We start from the raw sequence: 22,899 nt of genomic DNA on the forward strand, positions 1-22,899 counted from the left end.
CTCTTTATGTAGATTGCCTTCGTTCATCAACGAATGCCTCAATACTCTAAGTTGTGCAATAGATTTTCGTACCTTGGATGTAGTTGAAACACCGGCTACTTCAGCAACAATTAGTTCAGCAGGTTCTGATGCTTCCGTTACAGTTACTTCTGTTGCTATTCGGTCTCGACAATCCGAACGTCTACGTGAACCTCTTATTCAGCGCGAATTTTATAGTCGACCTGCGAGTCCTACGTGTAGTGTTTCTCAAGTAACTCCTATATAATTAACAAATATTATATCCATTATCTGAATAATTTCTGTAGGGAAGTGGGGGAATCAATGTGTTTATTTGGCTTAGTCCAATCTCATGGACGTGGTCGTCCATCGTCACATTCCGTCCATTATCTATCATTACCATTGAAAAGATATTATCCAACTTATAATATTCATTAGCGACCACGACCGATCTGGCAAAAAAAGTATGCAAAATGAGCGGTTGTAAGTCCGCGACTCTGGCTTTTTGTACAAAATGTAACATTCATTTATTATAATATATTATATATAAGTGAAAACTAAGCTATATGCGCCATAATTGATAGCGTAGAATATGCAAAGGGCGTAAACCGATTTTTTCTACTTCACAGGAGTAGGGAAAAACGTCGTAAGATCTGAAACGCTTGGTATTTAAACATATTGAATTATGGTTCGAAATAAAAAATATAGTCAAATTTCATTCCTAGGATCTCTTTTTAATTTCCTATCTTTCTAGTGTAGTTTTGTTAGTCAGGGCTTTTTGAGATACACTTTTTGCGAAAAATGTGATTTACACTCTTTCAGAATAGTTTGAAAATAAGAGATTAGACGAAAAGACGAAAAAAAAATTATTAATATATATGTATAAGCAAATAAAAAATCTTTTCAATAAAAATTTTTACATACATACCAAAGTTGCCTTACCCAAGCGGTACAAATTTATTGCGTGAGACTTCTTTCAGCTACAAAATTGTTGATATAATAACTCTATATATATCACCAATGTGAACCAATATAAAAAAAGAAACACTCTGGACGAACGTATTATTTATTAAGAATAATTTAGCTTTTAATGAGCGTGAAAACAGATGAAAGTAATTCTTGGATAGTTAAAATGGGAGGAGATTAAAAAAAATTATATATAATATGAAATTATAAGAAATTTTATATGCACATTTGTTAGACTTCATTATTAAGTTGCTTTATGCAAAATCACCTAAGCAAAGTTATCGTTTCGAAGCAAGCTTTCATAGCTTGTTATATCAGACTCACGCGAGTATGTTTCGTGCCTCACTTCCTATATAGGAAACCAGGCTCTTGATACGTTACGTTACGTACAGTTATATTGGTTTGAAAATATATTAAACAAATATACCTATATATAATATATGACCAAGTTCAGAAGACTGTTCCTTTGAAAGGAACAATCTTCGATGACAAATAAATATTTTACTTAAATCCAGCATAAATTAGTCAAAGAACGGCGTTCATAGATATTTTCAAAAATCCATTTTTTGTTAAACAATGGACGACGTTAATTTTGGCCACAAATTGGTCTGAAATTTGTTTTTGAACTTAATAGGAAAACCAGGGTTAATAATGAAGGTTAATAATCTAGTTGGACACTTAGAAAAAAATTGTTCACAGAATTAGAGGTTGGTCTCTAAATTCAATTTCTGAATTATTCTAAAAATCTAAGTTCCAAAAGTAACTTAAAAAAAAGAAATACTTTTCTAGTTCGTAAAAATTTATATTATAGACTGCTTTGAAGTAAAAGAACAATGGAGGTAAAGTTGTTAAAACTAAAAGTAACCCAATAAGAAATTATGTAAAACTAGACACAAGACGATCCTCTTTGGGGTTGGTTAGAAGCGATCCTTCAGGCACACGAAAACTCATATTTCGTTCAGTCCCAAATGGGGGCCTCCAAATGGCCTTCCTATGTAGACTATTTAATAGATTTACCATTGTTGGATGGGCATTAGTTATCCTTATCGTAGTCTTTTGCTTTGACTCCCCTTTTTTATTCAAAATGAATGTACTAAATTTTTCATCACTCGTCAACCGAATATTTTTTTGGTAAAATTTGTTATTAACTTTTCTATAAATTTTGCCTAGAAACATCGGCTAAACATGGACTTCCATAAAAATTAACATCGGTAGGTTATTGGTACAGTGTACATAAGACTGGCCGCAGCTTGTATGGAGAAAAATAAAAATTGAAAATCCAAAAGTTTTCGGGTCGTTAAACATGAGGTTAGATGCAATAAAGAACGGTATATTTTTTCAGCCCGATCCGACGTTGATCCCAACGTATGGAAAATTTGAAAAAATCACAATTTTTACAAATTTTTTTTCGTTTCCAATTTTTTTGTTCGAATCTTATATTATTTATTGATGTGATGCGATTTTAATTAATGATTTTGTTTACTTTATTGCGGCGTGGCCCAATTTATATCGCGAAAGCCACCTGACAAGCGCTTTCAGCACACATAACTGATTAGTGGTGGTACGTGGAAAATATGTCACCGTCAGTTGAGTAATAGAAATTGTGTTTTATGAACGGTGTGTTCAGCCAGCTGCTAAATGAAATAATTACACAGGCCGACAGCATCTCAGACCCAGAAACCGGACTATATATTTTCGAAGGATTGCTCTATCAGCTCTGGTTTTCGAGAGATCCTAACCTAAAAGTGCAAAAAACACCGTTTTTGCCCATATTTGAGGTTATGTAGCCTTGCAGATGTTTTCTTTCCCCAAAATTAAAGGATGGCATCTTTAAATACAAGCCTTCTTTTTTCAAATGGCGTTGAGTTTGCTCAAATATAATTTTTTTTCGCTGAGATATCGCATTTTGAAATTTTCATGTTTCTAAATTTTCCTACACCTGAAAATCGATTAAGATAATATAACATAGACATGATATAGTCGATTACTAATTTTCTTGAATTGAGTCTTATTTTTCTTAAAATTTTGTCTCACACCATAATTTACTACCGAAAAAGGCAAATCGAGGAAAAATTAATTTTATTGATGATAGAATGCTTGCATGCATGGACAAATGTAACCTCTCAACAAGAGATGCCATGCATTTGGTGAGTGCAACGGTTGCTGCCTTCATAAATACCATGCAGTGTTAATGGAACGCCGTCAATAAAAATGGAAGATTTAATTCTTAATCGAACAACATTACATTCGATGAGGAGAGATTATCGTCACAGATAAGCTCAAGAGATTATTAACGGATTCAATGTAATGGTTTTACCGAATATGTTTATAAGATTTTGGATTCTTGACCTTTCTTTTTACTTGTTTGTAGATTCCCGATGTTTTTGTCCTTCACTGGGATGGCAAGCTGCTTGCAGAAATCCGAGGCACAGAAAAGAAAGATAGATTGTCTCTCGTTGTCACAGGAGAAAATATGGAAAAACTGCTGGGAATACCAAAAATTGAAAGTTCAACGGGAGATGCAAGAGCTGCAGAAATGCATAATTTTTTGTGCAAGTAGAAGCTCGATGATTTAGTGGCAATTGTATCATTTGATACAACAGCTGCTAATACGGGAGTTAATAATGGAGCAGCGTTCTTGCTTGAAAAAAGGTTCGGCCGAAATCTACTTTTCTTTCCCTGTCGTCACCATGTTAGTGAGTTGCTAGCCAAAGCAGTGTTCGAAGTAAATTTTGGCAAATCATCAGCACCGGAAGTTGCCTTATTCAATCGTTTCTCTAACAGCTGGAAAAACATTAACCCTTTAATGTCAAATGTTGCTTATAGGCAACATTATATATTTCTACGCGTAGTTTCTATAGTTGTTGTTATTTTTGCTAACGGTTTTTTTTCACAGTAACTGATGTGTGTGGGCATTTTCATGAGAATTTATATTGAGAAAAGCTTCACAGGTGTTCATTTGCGAGCTAGTTGAAGTGGTGTGCTGACGTGTGCAAAAAAAAGTGAAAATAATCTTTCTATAAAAATTCAAATAAAAACGTAATACGTAAGATTTTTTTTATAAAAAGTGAATTTTATTATAAATAACAGGTAAGAAAATCAAATAAAGTTTACAAAACTAAAATAAAGTTTTTTGTTTTATGTCAGGAATTTCGCAAACACAATGTTGCTTATAGGCAACATTTGGCCATAGTAGCAATAATATTTTGTATTTTATTATTTTAGAAATGCGTCCAAAAGGTCTTACAGATCTAGAAATAAAACAGATAATAAACTTCGATTGGAATAATTCTGATGATGAAGAAGATGAGGAAGAAGAGTTATATGATTCGAATCTGGAGAAATTCATTGAAGAAACGATGGATAAAGTAATGGAAAGAGGGGAAAACGTTGAAATAAATTTGATAGACGGTATTGTTGGAGAAGATGAGCATGCTGATGAAGAAGTTGAAAATGTTGCGGACACAGAAAATATCGCCGAAGTAAGTTATGAAAAAATCAATCTGGAGAAATTGAGATGGAGGAACGCGGGCCTAACCGTTTTTGAAACTGCTTGGAAAGAAGATCAAGTTTGTCGAGAAGTCAAAGTGCCAATCAAATACTTCAATGAATTCTTCGATGATGAAATAATAAACAAGATTTGCAACGAAACAAATCTGTATTCAATGCAAACTAAAGGAGTAGTGCTAAACTGTTCGCCATTCGAAATTAGGCGATTCTTTGGTGTACTTCTTTATTTAGGCATTATACAAGTTCCAAATTTGAGAATGGCTTGGATGCCAAACTTCAGGTTAACGGCTGTTGCAGATTCTATTTCAAGAGCGCGTTTTGAGAAAATCAAAGAATCTTCCACATAAATGATAATTCTCAACAGCCGGAGCGCGGATCAAATAATTTTGATAAACTATATAAAATACGCCCATTATTAAATAAAATTAAGCAAAAATGTAACAGCATAGACCAGGAGGAATGCCAAAGTATTGACGAACAAATGATCAAATATAAAGGACGTCACAATTTGAAACAATACCTTCCAATGAAGCCCAATAAGTGGGGCTTTAAAATGTTTACGAGAGCTGGAGTTTCAGGTATCGTATATGATTTTGCTCTCTACGTAGGAGAAGGAACATGCCCATCTTTTGGACTAGGGATATCATCAGATATAGTATTGCATTTAGCCTCAACTGTTCCCTCAAATAAAAATTATAAATGGTTTTTTGATAATTGGTTCGCTTCCATAAGCCTGATGATTGCGCTAAAGGAAAAAGGTATGTTAGCAGCAGCAACAATACGAAGCAACCGGATGAAAAACTGTTGCCTTACGGATGAAAAGGAACTTATGAAAGAAGGTCGTGGTTCTTAAGATTTTAAATATGAAGCAACATATAATTTAGTTGCATGCAGCTGGTACGACAACAAGAGCGTTCAACTGGTATCAAACTATATAGCTGAAAATCCAGTTTCAGAATGCAAACGCTGGTGTCGCAAGCAAAAAACATATGTCATTGTTAAATTTTCAACTGATGATATCAAACGAGCTTTTACACGCGTCTGATATGGAGCCAGTAAACCAACGCAAAAGAGGTCGCCCATTGGCAGCTCTTTCAAGCATAGACTCAGATTCATCATCACCGTCGTCTCCAGCACCATCAAATATTTCAAACGTTTCATCACAAGGTTCATCGCAATCTACAAAACGATCATATATATCTAAACCTCCAAAATCCATGCGCCTCGATCAAGTCGGCCATTGGGTTGAATGGGAGCAAAGGGAAGGTGTAGGTTATGCCATACCGGGATTCCAAAATCCAAATGCTCAAAATGTAAGGTACATTATGTTTTGTTTCATACCATACATAAAAAGTTAATAAAAGTAATAAAAAAATAAATAAATATCAATATTCCTTTGTGTTTTGAAATATACCACTATGGCTAAATGTTGCTTATAGGCAACTTCTCATAACTGTAAAACCAGAAGTCCTAGAGCCTTGAAATTGATATCAGTTCATATTTAGGACTCTAACATCAACCTAACGTAGTAAAAATATTTTTAACCGCGCCCACTTTAATTCTGACATTAAAGGGTTAATTCTAAGTCATTCAAAAGTGGAATATCGGAAAATGAAGTTCGGAAAGTCTTTACAATAGCTGAAGTGGAAATATTTAAGAATTTTTGTCTAACTGCATTAAATAGTCACCACACTCGTGCCAATTATAAAGAATTACTACAACTATCGTTGCTCTTTGTTGGGGAAGACGGACCAAATTTTTCACAAGTACGGTCACCTGGTGGCACATCACACGCAAGGTTTATGTCGTAGTGACTATATTGCTACAAAATGTTTCTGTTTCGCAAGCAATTCGTGTTAACGACTTCAGAGATAAAGAGTCTAAGAAGCGTTTGTATTTTTTTAACCTGCATCTACGTTCCATATTGGTTTCCTTGTGTGGATCCAATAGCTGCTCCACAAAATGACCTTAAGCTCATTCAAGATGTGATTGTATATTTCCATAAGAATGTATCCAATGCCTTGTTACATAAAATTAAAAATCATCTATGGTATTTGTCGGAAGAGGCGGTTGGCCTTTCATTTTTTGATGATCAAATTCCTTCACATTTTAAGCACAAAATGGTGGAAGCAATTACTAGCGATAACCAGAAGGAAGATGCTGTTCCAAAGAGAGTTGTTGCAACAATGTCAGAAATAACGCTTTACGGCAGCAAGAATATAAATGATTTTATTTCATCAAGACCTAAAACATTCTTTACCCGCTTAGGAATTGAGACAAGTTTTTTGGAATCAGATCCTTCAACATAGCAAGAAAGTGAAGACTATATAGCGGGAAAACGAATTTGTCTGTAGTTAATGACGCTGCAGAGAGAGCATTGAAATTGATCACAGACTACAACAGATCGCTTACTTATAATGAAGAAAGTAAACAGTACTTACTGCAAGTTGTTGAGCACTACAGGCAATTGTATCCGTCTTACACCAAAACATCTCTCATTAAATAGACAATCTAATTCTTTAATTAAAATTTTATTAAATTAAAATAAATTAATATATATAAATTAAGTTAAATTATATATATTAAGTATATACATATTAAATTAAATTAAATTATATAAATTGGAAACAAAAAAAATTTTGTAAAAATTGTGATTTTTTGAAATTGTCCATACTTTGGGATCAAATGGGCACGGTTAGGCATCATCGGATCGGGTTAAAAAAGTACACCGTTTTTCATTACTCCTAACCTCATGTTTTAAGACCCGAAAATTTATGGATTTCCACAAAAAAAAGTTACGGCCAGTCTAGTGTACATATATTTGTATGTAAGTATGGATATGTGAAGGCATACATACTGTTACTGCAAAATTTAGTAAGCGATGCGTAAATGCGCGCTGTGCTACTGCAATGAAAGTTTACAATCAGAAATTTTCGTTATTATCTTATCAGTTGCAGAACTTTGCGGAACTTATATGACAGGATTTTCGAAAGCGAGTACTTCTTATTACTTTATGTGATTTCAATATGCAGATGCGTATAAACAAATTTGCAAACTTATGCACAGAAAGCCTGCAAAAAGCTCACCCCTTCTCTCTCAGAAGATCTGCAATGCTTGAGTGATGGAAAATTCAAAAACAGATTTTACCTTATTCGACTATATGTACTATAAGTTATACCTAATTAAGGTACATTTAAGGCAATAATCACGCTTTACTAGCTGCACAGCCCTAACGAATAAAATTTGAAAATTCGCAAAATAAATGACAAATAAGTCAATTTAGTTTTATTGAAAAACTAGGTATGCCATTCGCTTTAGCTGCTTATTCTACATAAGGTTATGCATCTTATTTTTTCTTGTGCAAGGAGAGTTCCCATATAAAGACCTAAACCTTAGTAAAACATTTTTTTTAAATAAGTTTTCACAGTAGCTCATTCAGTTGTTACAGTACTGATTTTTTTTCTTCTTAAATACTTTACAATAACTTTACTTTACTTAAATACGAAGGCTCAGACGCACGAAACCTAGCGATCTCATACCTCCATAGAAACGCTTTATGTCATGTAGAGTGAAAATTGTGTAATGTTATCATAATTAAGTTGCTTGTTAGTCATTTGTAAATATTTATGAACTAGTTGCAATAAAAAAAAAAAAAAAATAAAAAATAGTGCAAACAAAACAAAAAAAAATAACAAATAAATAAACAAAATAATTATCTCAAAGAGGTACTACTTTGGAGAAAGGTACCTGCAATTGTTGCTGTTTCTCTATCACTGATTTGTTTATATCAGCGGGAGATTTAAACCAATTCCTCTAAGAGTGCTCACCAAGCTGATATGTTGTCACAACGTGGCTTTTTTATGTGAGTGTACAATATTGTGGTCTCGCATGTATTTGATGTTACTATCGCCATAGCAACAACAAGGCTTAGTCATTGGCATCGTGTCAGTAGCAAATGTATTGCAGTGCAAGCTGGTGAACATATCAAAAGCAGGCACCAAGTCGGTCTAATTCTTGGAAGTAAGAATGCCTCTACAATGTTGTGACACATACTTAGTAAGAGTGCATGTAATGCTAAGTTCTGACAATAAGTGTAAACCCGTACAGCTGGTACTATTTTGTCATATTCCAACATCTGTCAGCACTACTCCCGCTGATTTTATTTTGAAATTTTTTTGCACTTTTTATATCTAAATGTTTTAAAAGCTGCTGTTTCACCTTTCTTTGTGTGCGAGCTAGCAAGTAATCTCTGAATGGGCATAAGCACAGCATCGTTGCAACATGCACACACATATGCCACTGTTTCTATTGTAGGTATGCTGTCAGCTGCAGTCCAACTTACATATGTACATATGGAACATTCAGTTGCAACTTACACCCCGCTTAGCTAAACTGTCTTGGCAAAATTCACTTGGCAGGAACAATAGTTGTTTGTGCCACATTTCTTATGTATTGTTATTATTAATATTTTTTTCAATATTTTTTAATATTTTTCTATTTATTTTTGCTTTGCTTTCTTATTTAGCTCCTTGCTGTATTTGAATAAACATCTAGCATAAAACATAAAATAATATACTAGTAAATATTAATGGTTGTATATTTTCATGAATTTATATACCACTGCCATGGGCTACAAAGTTATTGTTTTTCTTGTTCTATTGGTTTTTTTTTTTTTTTGTGAACTTAAAATAATTGTAAAATAATTTTAAAAGACTGTGTAATAATGTAAAATAATTTTAAAAGACTGTACATAAGTTAGCTTCTCCTCTTTTAGGGGTTTTCAGTGGGGACACAACCTTTTTCTTGTATTTAATTAAAGCACAAAGATATTTGGTTATGAAGTTTGTTACAGGTAATGTTACCGTCGTAGCCGAATGGCTGGTTGCGTGACTACCATCCGAAGACCACGCGTTCGAAAACCCAGTTACGGCCCACCAAATAACAGAAAAAGTGTTTTTATAATAGCGGTCACCCCTCGGCAGGCAATGGCAAACCTCCGAGTGCATTTCTGCCATGAAAAGGCTCCTTACAGAAAGCCGTTCGGTGGCAGCATAAAGCTATAAGTCCCTCCATTTGTTGAAAAATATCAAGACGCACAGTATAACTAGGTGGAGAAGCTCAACCAAACATCCAAAATGTTTGAAGTGTCAATTAAATACATATTTTTATGAAGATTAAATATTTAGCTGAAGTATGAAATTCGCGCAGCGTTTGAATCTTTGTAGACTATTTGCTACCATTCTTGCCCGTATATTGGCTAGAATTTTAGAAATTTCGCGTTTGAAATTGTTCCTAAACACTTATTGTAACGTTTGTGCGCTTAAATAAAAAAATCTCTATTTGAAAGGCGCAGACTACGACCTCACTCTCATTAAGTTCAAGTCAATTAAGAGATCGTCGAAAATTATGCTTTATCGATCTTGAATTCAAGTTGGGTGTTTAAAGTTGTATTTCCAGTTATCGAGCTGTTGAAAACCTGAATGTATTGTTAAAAATGTGCTCACATCTTTGAGGATCTAGTGGCCGCATATCATTTCTAATAATTACCCTATTGTAATCCAGCTAACCAGTAAACGCCGACAGTAGTGACGAACATCCTGGTGACGTATGTTAGATGCCGACCTAAGGAACTCCAATACTAACTGGAATAATTTCAAGCAACTTTTTACCAACCGCAACTACTTCAATAACTTTGGTTTGGCCTTACGCTCTACTCGGAGTTAAAGTATATTATATTGTCTATTTGGTCATATCAAAACTTTTGTCAGTTACGTTCAGCATAGATTACACCCTATGGAATCTACAATTACCAACATAGCTCTCTCAACGAATTTGGATGTTCTTGCGTGAGAGTGCAGTGCTCGTAAGGTTCTCTGATTGTCTGACTAACTGCCGATATGCTTCCAAGTTCTGCCTCTTCGAAGACATTTCCTGCGACAGATTTCTATGTCATGAATTTTCGCCAGAAGTACTGTGGGATAACCGCTCATGGGTCATGGTTAACCCACAGACGCCTGCATCAGTACTATCCGCACGGTATAACCCATTTGTGTACCAGATTTCTGAGTCGGGTTGAATATTTGGGCTACCTGTATTCCAGACGGTGCGATTTAACATAGTTATCTTGATATTTCTAGCCGTCCCTAGCTTAGGAACCATTGCATCACACAATGGAACTATAGTATTGTTTATAAATTTTTTTGTAATTTCCCTATGTCTTGAGAAATTTCTGATCCTCTTGTTAAAATATTCTTAAGCTTTAATGCTCCTTCTCTATCACGAAGCGGGATATTCTCAGATGTACGCTGAGCGCATATGTTAGACAGGGTCCTATGACTCCAGTTATGTATATGCACACAGTTGTAACACTTTTCTTAATTTAGTACTTCCAGTTCTTTGATTAGTTTTAGGCAACATTTCTAAGGAAGCATAGATGTCTATTTGTTTGGCGTTGCTAGATTGAAATATGTGTAAGGAGGCGTTTGTATTTGTCCCTATTGAAAGCCATTTTATAGGCAATATACATGTTGGGGCCTCAATAAATTGTAATATATTATTCCTATTTTATTAAGTTTTCTGAGTTCTCTGGTAAAATATAATATGTTTATCCATGTATTTTTGCCGCTTATAAATTAGTTCTGGGCACGATACCAGCACATGTTTGGCGGTCTCGTCTTCCGTGTAGCGTTAATGCCTTGAGCTAGCTATGAGAGTAGCCGATTCGCTCACTTCTCTTTCGGACACTTTTTCAGTTACCTTCTCCAGTTATATCAGTTATAGTATCCGAGTGTTGACGTCGGTTTGATTGCTACTTGCTGCTTTAGTTGAAGTCCAGAAGCTTCTTTGTTTCATCACCATAACCGACTAGTATTGAGCCTGGCCGAAAGTGTAGATCTACGGATTTAGGTTCGGATTTGCGTACATTATATTGTACATTCTCTCTACAAGTAGTTTTTCAACCCTTCGCAACTTCCTTTCCGTGAGTGTGTTTGTGCAGGGAAATATTTGGTTGGAACAGCCAGTGTTAACGCTCAACCATGGTAGCGTAACTGGTACAAGGTTTAATGGAATTCATTGGGTTTCTGCGTAGTACGCAGGGGGTAGAATTAATGCACTCGAAGCTTTATCCTTACTTTCAGGTTGTACCCAGTTTTTTTGGCACAATACTTCCAATACTTTAATGGTAGTCTTTCACCCTTTGGCTTTGGTATCGAAAATATAAAAATTGTAATTTCATTTCAAATTACAAATGATACTCCCCACTTTCACCTTGTAGATTCATAACCTGAAAATACCACATACAGTTTTGTTTTATTACTCAAATAAATTCATCTACTTTTATATTTTATGTTTCTAAACAATCGAAGTGTACCATATTTTAGTACGTAGCGTGCAATTGCATACATATAAAGATGTGTAGGTGTGCAAGTATTATAAAGCATAACGGTACACAAAAAAAATAATACATATATACATAAAACAATATGTAGAAAATCATTACTATATAATTTGCGTTTTTTCTTTTTTCTTTTTGATTTCCTCCTTACAGCGCATAAACAAAGGAATCTCTGTGGCAAAAAGTCATATTGCTGCCTTTTAATAACTTTTTTGCTCCAATAAATGTCTTGAGAATGTCAGACACACGGCTCTTACATTTTGGCATACACAAGTATATATGTATCTATATATTACACATTATGTACATGATATTTGCATGACTGCACTTGTTTAGATATTTTCAATTGTTGAGAGTGCATATTCATATAGGAATAATGAGTAATACTTGGCGCTTAGAATTCCATTTAAACTAAATATTTCTTGCATTTAAGTGCTGGTATTTCATGGCTTCCATTGAAACTCAGTGAACATGGGAATCTAACTGAAACGAAAATGGTGTTTTAGAGTTGTCACAGTTTAGGCGTCTCACCTTTTTTTTGCCACGAGCATATTGAAAATTCAATTAAAATTTAAATCAATATTATGTGAAGTATGTGCCATTGGAAGCTACAACTTTACTCCATATTTCGGGCAGCCTATGCATTCCTCTGACAAAAGGATACGGATTCTTTTGACTTGATCCATTTATTGAGTCAGTTTGCGATGCTCTCGTAAGAAGTGAACCGCTCTCCAATAATGGCTGATGGCGCTGATCGGTACAGATGGTAATCCGAAGGTGCAATGTTTGGGATATACGGCGGGTGGGGCAAAATTTATCAATTTAGATTTCTAAATATTTCTGGATTTCTGGACCGATTTAGCAACGTGTGGCCTGGTGTTGTCATGCAGAAAATTCAGTTTGTCATGTCTACCGTACCTTTTCGGCCGCTTTTCTTTGAGAGATCGATTCAATTGCATTAGCTGCAAATCGTTTAAGGAGTTCATAATAGAAGACACCCTTCTGATCGCACCAGATGCACAGCATAACCTTTGAAGCATGAATATTTTTTTCGCTGTCGATAGACCTGGTTCACCTGGCAGGCGCCAACCTTTTCGACGCTTAGGTTTATCATAATAGATCAATTTTTTATCGCCAGTAAGGATACGATGCAGGAAACCTTTTCTTTTCTCGCGATATCCATCTTCTTCAATTGATGTGGCACCCAGTTACATGCTTTCTGGACCATTCCCATCGAGTGCAAACGTTTACCGACGGTTGATCTGTCAACATCCAACTCTTTAGACATATCGATATGAGTCTTCATCCAATAATCGTTGTAGTTGAGCATCTTTGAATTTTGCCCCTTCGCGATCTCGTGAGTGATCACGTCGAAATTGCCACACGTTGTATTTGACGGATCGTGATTACCATAAATATTGATCAATATACGACACGTTTCAGCTGCACTTTTCTCTAAAAGGTAATAATGAAGCATGAATTCCGGCAAATTCCGTTTTTTCTGGAAGAGCGTAGACGTCAGATAAAAAAGTATCTTTATGCTTCAAACAAATGTCAACTACTGCGATCGAGACCTCACATATACACCTTCAAGTCACTAGTATATTACTAAAGCGAACACAAAAATAATATCAGCAGCGACACCACTTTTACGAGAGCGGAAACTTATTTCCATACTCAATAATAAAAACAAAAATGAATAATTTTAGTTTTCCTGCCACTTTTTCTGCTGCATTCCTAATGTTTTCTTTGTAATGAAAATATAGATTGACCCAGATAACCACATTTTGTGTAATTTCGTTTCATTGGAATTTGTGACAGGCTAAGGAACCTCCTGAAGGTTGCTGGGCGTTACATGGGGTCTATCACCCTCTCTGATGCATTGATGCTACACGGCAATAGTTAAACCGATATTGCTGTATGGGGCCTTAGTATGGTGGCCTGTGGCAAGAAAACTGACATACTTAATGCCACTGGAAAGGATTCAACGACTCGCTACTCTGTGCATAACAGGAGCGATGAAAACCACTCCAACGGCGGCGCTGGAAGTGATACTCAGCATGCCACCTATTGACATTATGGCGGAAAACCTGGCAGCGAAATCCGCGAGGAGGCTAATGGCTGCTGGGGTATTCACCCGCAGAACCTTCGGACACAGCTCAGGTTGCACAGACTACATGACTCCGTACTTTAATTGGGAAGGTTTCGCACTATAATTGAAGAGGAGGGATGGCACAAAGACATGAATCCTGCCCATAGAACTTTTCACATCTATACAGACGGCTCTAAAACTTTAGACGGAGTGGGAGCTACCCACTCAAACTAGGGATACGGCAGCCTATCAAGCTGCCAGACCACAGCAGTATTTTCCAAGCGGAAGTTTTTGCTGTGGGGAAAGCCGCGGAGCTAGCCTACACTAGAACAAGAAAGAACTCAACAATTAATATATACGTGGACAGTCAAGCATCAATAAAAGCAATAAGCTCATATTGTATTAAGTCCAAAAATGTTCGATGGAGCAGGGAGGCCATAGAAAGGCTAGCCGCAAACAGTAAGCTGCATATCTACTGAGTACCTGGTCACAAAGACATTATGGGGAACGAAATAGAAGATGAGATGGCAAAAAGTGCTGTTAGACTACCTTTTGAACAAGAGAACGACATACTAAAACCACTAAATACAGTATACAATGAAATGAATGATTACGTGAAAAGGCGAATGGAAGACTAATCTGACCACATGCCAAACAGCAAAAGGTATGTGTAGAACGAATGACTAAAAACTTACTCAATTCGTACTTACGCTCTTGCGAAAGGAATGCAAAACTATCATAGGTATGCTAACAGGTCACAATCTATTGGCTGCACATGCGCACAAAATAGGGATTGCTAACACGGACAAATGCAGGAAATGCAGAGAGGATGTTGAGGTGACTTTAGAACACTTTCTGTGCGTCTGTCCGGCATTATTAAAAACGCGATTAAAATACCTAGGAGCCCCATTGTTTGAGGGTATGGAGGACGTCTCAAAAGCGGATCTCCCAGCGCTGCTTAGATTCGCCAAAAGCGCTGACATCCTACATGATGTCTACTTTCAGTATTCATAGAGGTCGGTCTACATCTGGTATCACTAGGGACCAAAAAGTCTATGCGTGGCTTGTTGCCAACCAGACGAATTTTACCTAACCTACCTTTTTTGATGAATGAAGCATACAATAACAATTGGCGTGACTTAAAATTCCATTCAACTATTTGTTTCTACACGTTCCATGAGATGAGTGTCGTTGTAACGTTTTTATTTGAAAATTATATTTTTGCAGTTTTTAAGGCTAATTTGAATTTTTTTTGTTAAGTACCACTTTTTTTTGATGAAATTAATAATACAAATTGGCGTATTTTTTTTTGCAAATTAACAGATTTGCTACCAAAGGTGTTTAAGCAGAATGTCATCACAATCCAGTGAAAGTTTTTGTTGTGTTTGTACAGTGCATCTTAGAAACTCTTAATTATAAAAAGAGTAATTATTTTAATGCTGTGACATATTTTGGTTATAGTCAAGGGGAGATGCCAAACTTGGGGGTTTTACCAAACTCAGTTTTATTCAGAAATACCAAACTTTCAAAATATGATGTATAAATGAGAATACAGTAATCTTATGACTTAGTTTGGATGAGATATTCTCTAAAACATGGTTCGGGGCATGACTAGTTGCTTGGTCTTTTTTTGTAATCATCGCATCTTTTCTTGTTTTGAGAATATAGAGTCTTTAAAAAGCGACGTCTAGTTGTCAGTAGTGCATAATTCATAAACGATACCTTTGTATGCTATCTATGACATTTATCAAGTAAACACGATAAAGCAATGCCTTAAAATTTTAAAATTTGTTATGATAATGGTCGATCTTTAAGAACAATATATTGAAAATTTTTTTTGTGGAAATAATCGTGCGAATGAGTCGACAATGGAAAAGTTTTTTGAAAAACTTTGAAGAAAATGGTTCTGCCAAAGTGTTGTTGAATAACCTTCAACAGCGATATCTCGACGTTCTCAACAATTATACTACATATATAGTTTTGTGGGTACAAGCTTTTTTAAAACCTTCGGTATTTACGTACGTATTTCCACGCATTTGTGTGGGAATATGTTGCATTTATTATTACTTTTTACGTATCGCAGGTATATATTTCTAATTTCTTACCTCTTTAATTCGTTTGGGCATGCACTGAAGCGATAGTAATGGCTGGAAATATTATATTTTGGTTTGTGAAAAAAAGGATTTTTGTGTTTTATTCTTTTTTTTACTCGTTTCGAAAAACGTTGAAGAAAATAAAGTTGATTACAGTGAAATTTATGGTAAAATATAAAATGAAATTTATTTATGGATTGGATGGAAGGTAAACAAAACATACATAAGAGATTTTTTAGTGATGCTGACATTCATGCATACAATGCAATAGGAACGAGTTTTTCGACGAAGCCTTTCGCCTCCTTGTAGACAAAAACGACAATCTCTATTCGCTCGGAGTATATCGGCTCCGGTTGGTTGGTTGACTACAATTTTCTCAGTGATAGTAATTGGTTTGTTGACAAATGATTCCATAGCCCAACGAATGGTGCATTGAGAAATAACATCAGAATTATTCGTACGATTTTCGATGTTTGCAAGGACAAATGTGTTTAATAAAGTTGTGAAAAAATTTCGTCTCGCATCACTTTTTCTGAGCCCATAAACTTCCTTGCAAATACAAGACGCTGTCAATGGCATTACACCCATCATGTTGCAAAAGAAATCAAAGCTGCCTCGACTTGTTCGACGTTTTGCTGGGAAATGCATGACCAGTTGATCCGTGCAATTGGCGTCAGCTTCGTGTGCTTTATTTTTTATTTATTTATTTATTTTTATTTATTGTCTTTGAATGGATACATTCTTACAGACTATATTAAGCTAATGTACAATAGTTTAGTAGTTACTAAGAAAAGAACGATTTAAGATGATTGACTAAGATGCCATATGGGCATGTAAAATCAGCACCAGAAGAATTGAAAGACATATTTAAATCTGCACATGCCCTAGGAATCGGAGCATTCACCCCATAGTTGGTTCTCGAGAAGCCAATTTTAAAGGTTTCATATGTCGGAGCCTCATATTGGGTATATTAAATTGAATTTTACTTAAAAGGGAAGGACAATCAATAGATCCAGAAATGATACGAATAATAAATGAGCACGATAGATCGTCTGCTATCAAGTGGTTTTAAGTCAATTAATAAATATCGAGAGCGGTACGATGGTACAGGTTCAGAAAAGTTTAAAGATCGGAGCGCAAAACGATGAAAGACTTTCTGAACTCTCTCAATCCGATTAGATAGACCTATTTGGTACGGTCTCCAAATAATAGCGGCATACTCTAACCTTGATCTAACAAAAGCACAATACAATGTTTTGAGAGTGTGTGGGTTGGTAAATGCAGAACAATTTCGGCGAACGAATGCTAGCATCGCATATGATCGTCTTATGACGTGGTTAACGTGGCTGGTGAAATTCAGCTTAGAGTCGAAAATAACGCCTAAGTCTTTAAGTTCCTCAACGGATTGCAAAGGTAAGCCAGCAATTTTATACGAAGTATGCAAAGTATTGTTTGATTTAGCATATTTTAAATAGCACCAGTTCCGGACATTGTGCAAGTCGGTTTGCAACTTTTCAGAGTCCCTAACACTGTTAATCACCGCAAACGCAAAGCAAGAACCAATATCGTTAATAAAGAGTATAAAGAGGAGGGGTCCTAGAATACTTCCCTGTGGGACACCAGAGGATGCAATAAATGCACGGGATGTCGTTTTATCAACGGCTAAAACGCAGTGCTTGTTGGACAAATATGATTTGATCCACGACAAAAACGTGGAGTGTATACCAAATGATGCATGGTAATAAATAATGGCACTCTATTCGTTTTTAGCACATAGCAGCTGATTGTAACAAGGTTTTCATAAAAACCAAACAATGACAAGTGAAATGCAGCTTTTGTTGGATCGTATGGTGCCAACTAATGGAAGTCCTATAGCAGCGAGGCGCTTAGGCCCATTCAATGAAAATGCTGTCTTCTATTTTTGTACGGCCACTGTTCGCATATTGGTCGCACTTTTCCTTTGATCAAATTCCCGCTCTTCTCCTTCTGATCGGCTACAATATAGTTTTCCTTGCAACGGATATTTTGTTCGGAAGTCACATGCCCACCAAATTTTTATGCAGTTTTTGATGGAATCTAGTTCCGTTTTTTATGGAATTTAGTTCGGCCCCGATATGGAAATAGTTGTTCGTCGATAGTAATATTTTCATGCGGATTATAATTATACTTGCGGTTTTCATTTAAGAAATTCCATACATCACGAATGGGCGCAGATTTATCTGTTCTTTGCTGAAACTCACGTGCTCGACCGTTATCAAATCGAATATATAGTGTGAAAATTTTGATGCTCGAAAATTGGCAAAACAACCGAATGGCACAAAACTTCCGCTTTCTGCATATTATTGTGTGTTACGTCTGTGGCCAAAAGAATACCAATAAATGCATTAAACTCAGTGCTAGTCAGATCAATCCGAACTCCTTGTTTTGCATTTGGATATGCTTCTTTCTATTTTTGAATGGCTTCACTTGCATCTCGATTTTTTGTTCTACACCTGCGTGGAAAAACTGATCGTCAGCACTTGGCTCTGGCACAGCCGCCGATTTATTCAATAAATCGTCCTCAGTTTCTTCATCGCTGTCAAGTATTTCATTTGACTCGATTATTTTTTCCTGCTCAATAGCGGATACATCTTCCTCAGGTAAGTAATCACCATCTCGAACATCATCACCACCACTAAATGAATCCACTCATCATCTCGTACTTCGACGCCGAATATCAGCCTTCAGAGCCGAAGAGAGTTGGTTATAATAATTCACACTCAGATTTCTTTCATGTGATTTTGTGTTGTAAATAAACTCCACTACTATCCTACCTATTATGATGCTTTATTTTGCGCGTAAATTACTTTTTATTTGGCACTAACGTGTTAAGTGTTCAACGTTTACTTGCTGACTGACTGAGAAATAGAAGCGACACAGAATATACATAGGTATATACATACAGCCAGTACACAAAAAAGGAAAGAGGAACAATACAAAAACCAGACAGCCGGACTCGTGGTGCCCAAGTGTAAATTTTTTTTTCGTCCTGTTCGAAGATATTTTTAAAAGGTTATATCCATAAATCGATACAAAATTAAATTATAGGAAACTACCTGCAAGCTCAAATCGTTAGCTATAATAGAAATATGTTAAATTAACGTCTATTCGAAAAAGGTCCGGCCAGACCCGGGGGTCCAACGGAGGGTTAAGTAGAACAATCCTTGTGTAAGTATCTTTAAAGTCCGTCGCATACCGGCGACAAAGGGCAAAGTTTAGGTACACCTGCGACCAGATGTAGCAAATATGAGTAGCACACGAGAAACAGATGCCTTGACATTTAATCAAAACGCGATTCAAAAATGCTTAGAAATTGATATTTAATATTGCATGAATGCATACTGTTATTATAATTACCTTTGATCTCACTTGGTATTAAATCACATTTTTCAAAACGTCCTTGTTACCTGTGCCTATGCCCTAAATATCTTTTGTTTTTGGTTTTCACTTGAAATTGCAGAATCTCATGCACTTCGAGCACAATTCGCACACGACCAACTCAGAGACTTATAAGCCTATTACGTTTGCTCACAGTAATTTAAGGTCATATGTTGGCAAACGGGATTGAAGCTGGCAAATGTGTATTAATTTCTGGCTGGCACAAAAAGGATTAGGCACAGATTTGCATGCATACTCGTATATGTATTTACAGATGTATGTTAACATGCATTCATACATACGAGTATACCGTTAAAAGTAAAATTATGTGAAAATGCACCCTGTAGGGAATTAACCTGATTTAAGTTTAATCACTTGAAGTATTTTAAGTTTTGTTGGATAGATTATGAAGGGTTTGCCTTCGTTCGGTTATATTGCATTGTAAATAAAGTTGGACTGACTTTTTTATTTTAATCTGGTGCATTTATTTTCGAATATGATATCCTGCATATATCCGCCGCGGCTATAAGACATATCCTCCATTCGAGGAGTCCAATTTTTTATTATTTTTTTCAATATTTTTTTCATAAACCGTATAGCGGCTTGAATATTTCTTTATTTAATTCATAACAAAAACTTAAGAACTAAAATTAAATTAATTAGATCTGAGAACTTCAACATGGAATGGATTAAAAGAGCTACAGGAACATTCAAACTTATTTGGCCGAGCAGAACAGTTAATTCTTCTTCTTCTTCTTCTTCTACTTAGCGTCACAGTCCTTGGTGAACCATTGCTTCCTTCACAGCTTTTTGCCATCGATCTCGATTTACAACGACTTCCCTCCAACATTGCACGGGCATTTTCCTAAGATCAGCTTCCACATCTTCTAGTCACCTTTTCCTCGAGCGTCACCTTTTTCTTTCTCCAATTGGGCGAAGATCTGCCCTTCTCGTTGATCGCTCTCTTGGCATTCTAGCCACATGTACCAGTCACTACCACGTTGAGACTTAATATATCTTACAATAGTTCTTAACTATGTCTTCCAGTTCGGCATTGTGCCTAATGCGATAAGTGCCATCTGCCAGTCTAAGCGGACCATAGATATTTCGGAGCACTCTTCTTTCAAACATTAGCTGTTTTGTCTCGTCAGCTTTCAGCGTTCATAGTTTACAGCCATATGTAAGCACAGGTCGTATCAGTGCTTTATACATTATTATTCATTATTAAACAGTTAATGGTACCGGATATTATATTGTACTTATATAAACATTAAGCATTGAACAAGTCGTCGGATCTCAAGTGATAAAATATTGGCAAGCATACACCTAGCACTGTAGGGTGGCAACGGACTATCAAAGTGTAAAGGCTGAAGAGCAAAACGTTTTTGTTTCTTAGATTTTTTAGTATTTTTAACTTCGTGGTATACCAGGGTAGATTATGTATTTTACCCGCGAGTAAAGAGAGATTCCTGTTAAAGATGTAAAACAACTTATGCAAGAACTCTTCCCAACATTCCGAAATATTTTTTAGCATAGAAAGTTGACTTCCAATCAACTTCAGAAATTTGGGAGTTGAGGAGTGAAAATTAGCAGTTTTCAAGTTATAAGAGCGATCGTTTAAATTAATATTGACATTGGGCGCTAATTCAAAAGACTCCAAGGATAGGGATAAGAGTGCTTGATGCATGCCCGATTTCCAAATTGGAGAATGACACTTACTTAAATGGGAACTTAAATTATTATCTATGATGCTTTCCATTTCAATTCAACCGGGCTATTCGGGTCATGTTCTTCGATTTCTATGTAACTGAAATATGTTGCTCTCTGGTCAAAATAATGAGACACGTATTTTTTTGTTTGCCCGAAAAATTTTTTTTTCAAGAGTTATCGGCAATTTTGTTTTTCGGCTCAAACTCGATTTTTTTTAATTATATAAGAAAAAAATGTTTTTAAATGCCCATAACTTAGTCAAAAATGAACCGATTTTAATAATTCTGGATTCAAAATGATCGTAATTACTTACACGAGCGACCTCATGTAGAAACAATTGCAAAAAAGTAGTTGAACATTTTTTAATTATTTAGCAAAAAAGAAAAAAAATTGATTTTTTTTCGAAATTCAATATTTCAAAAAGTGTATTTTTTTTATAACTTTTTCCAAATCAAAAGGACATCTCAAACTTTAATTGAGCTGAATGCCTAGTAGCTAAAATGAGTTGTTTTTGAGTAATGAATTTTTGAGTAAAAACACTGTTTCGCACTTTTTGTTTTTTGCAAAATAAAACATTTTCGACTTCTTTTCTGCAATTGTTTGAGCCGAAAAACAAAATTGCCGATAAATCTTGAAAAAAAATTTTTTCGGGCGAACAAAAAAATACGTGTCTCATTATTTTGACCAGAGAGCAACATATTTCAGTTACATCGAAATCGAAGAACAAGACCCGAATAGCCCGGTTGAAATGAAATGGAAAGCATCCTATGTATATGACCAGCTTATTTACAAACGAATTAATCTGAATTAAATGACCTCTAAAAAGGCTGTATACAAAGTTAATTTCATGGGAGTTGTTAACGTTGATTGGAGATTAAGTATGATAATTTAGTAAATTAGACTAAACAATTTTATTTAGATTAAAATTATTTAATATACAAAAGTAACTATTTTCATAAGCGTCAATGATATAATTTACAGTCAATTAGTACTACTAGAAGGAATGTACGATGCACAGAAGCAGAGTTTATCAAATGAGCCGCAAATGCAAACACACATCTGATCAAGTAGTAAATCACTATTTGGAAGCTGACAAAGCGACGAAAGAAGGGAAAACCTAACGGCTATTAGCACACCCCCGTCTCTTAGGCATCCAGTTTTGATGGTGTCTCTATTTTGCTACGAGCCAAGCCTCTTTGTGTATCACTTTGGAACATTCTGAAAGCAAGAAGGCAGACTTGCATTACCAGTATCCTCTCCTTCAATTTGTCGTCAGGTTTGCAGATCTTCAAGCCGGTCTACGATCCTCTTGGTGATTATATGTGGGGCGAAGCTGAAAAACAGGTTAACACAAAGCCGCTTAATACTAAGAACTGCCCACGAAAATGATGATCACAAGGAACAATGCTTGAATGTGCTTGCATTCCTGGTGCTTCCTAATATTTCCATCAATCTTTAGTTAAATTTGCCTGTACACATCATATCAAAGCTGGGGGTAGTGCTCTTAATTTTGAATTAACTGCTTTCTTCACTAATATTAGCTCTAAACGTAGGGTTTTTATTACAATTATGTTTTTATAACAACCTTGTAACAAAGACTATAGTAAGCCAGGTCTCAAACTTTGTACAAGATTTATCAAAATTCGGAAATATTAATCGAAATTTCCAAATTAGTTATCAGAATTAAAAAAAAAAAAAGAAACCAAAACAAAACAGGT

The 22,899-nt window shown here is 35.5% G+C and overlaps 1 protein-coding gene across 1 annotated transcript in view; it reads left to right on the forward strand.

Annotated features, from left to right (window-relative positions):
• Positions 1-22,899, forward strand: part of LOC129235832 (uncharacterized) — a 159,408-nt gene that overhangs the window by 99,686 nt on the left and 36,823 nt on the right. Inside the window, exon 2 of the mRNA XM_054869879.1 lies at positions 4,189-4,445. Within this exon, the coding sequence (XP_054725854.1) occupies positions 4,189-4,445 (257 nt within the window). The remainder of the gene's footprint in view (positions 1-4,188; positions 4,446-22,899) is intronic.

Source organism: Anastrepha obliqua, chromosome 1, assembly GCF_027943255.1.
Source record: "Anastrepha obliqua isolate idAnaObli1 chromosome 1, idAnaObli1_1.0, whole genome shotgun sequence".
Lineage (NCBI taxonomy): Eukaryota > Metazoa > Arthropoda > Insecta > Diptera > Tephritidae > Anastrepha > Anastrepha obliqua.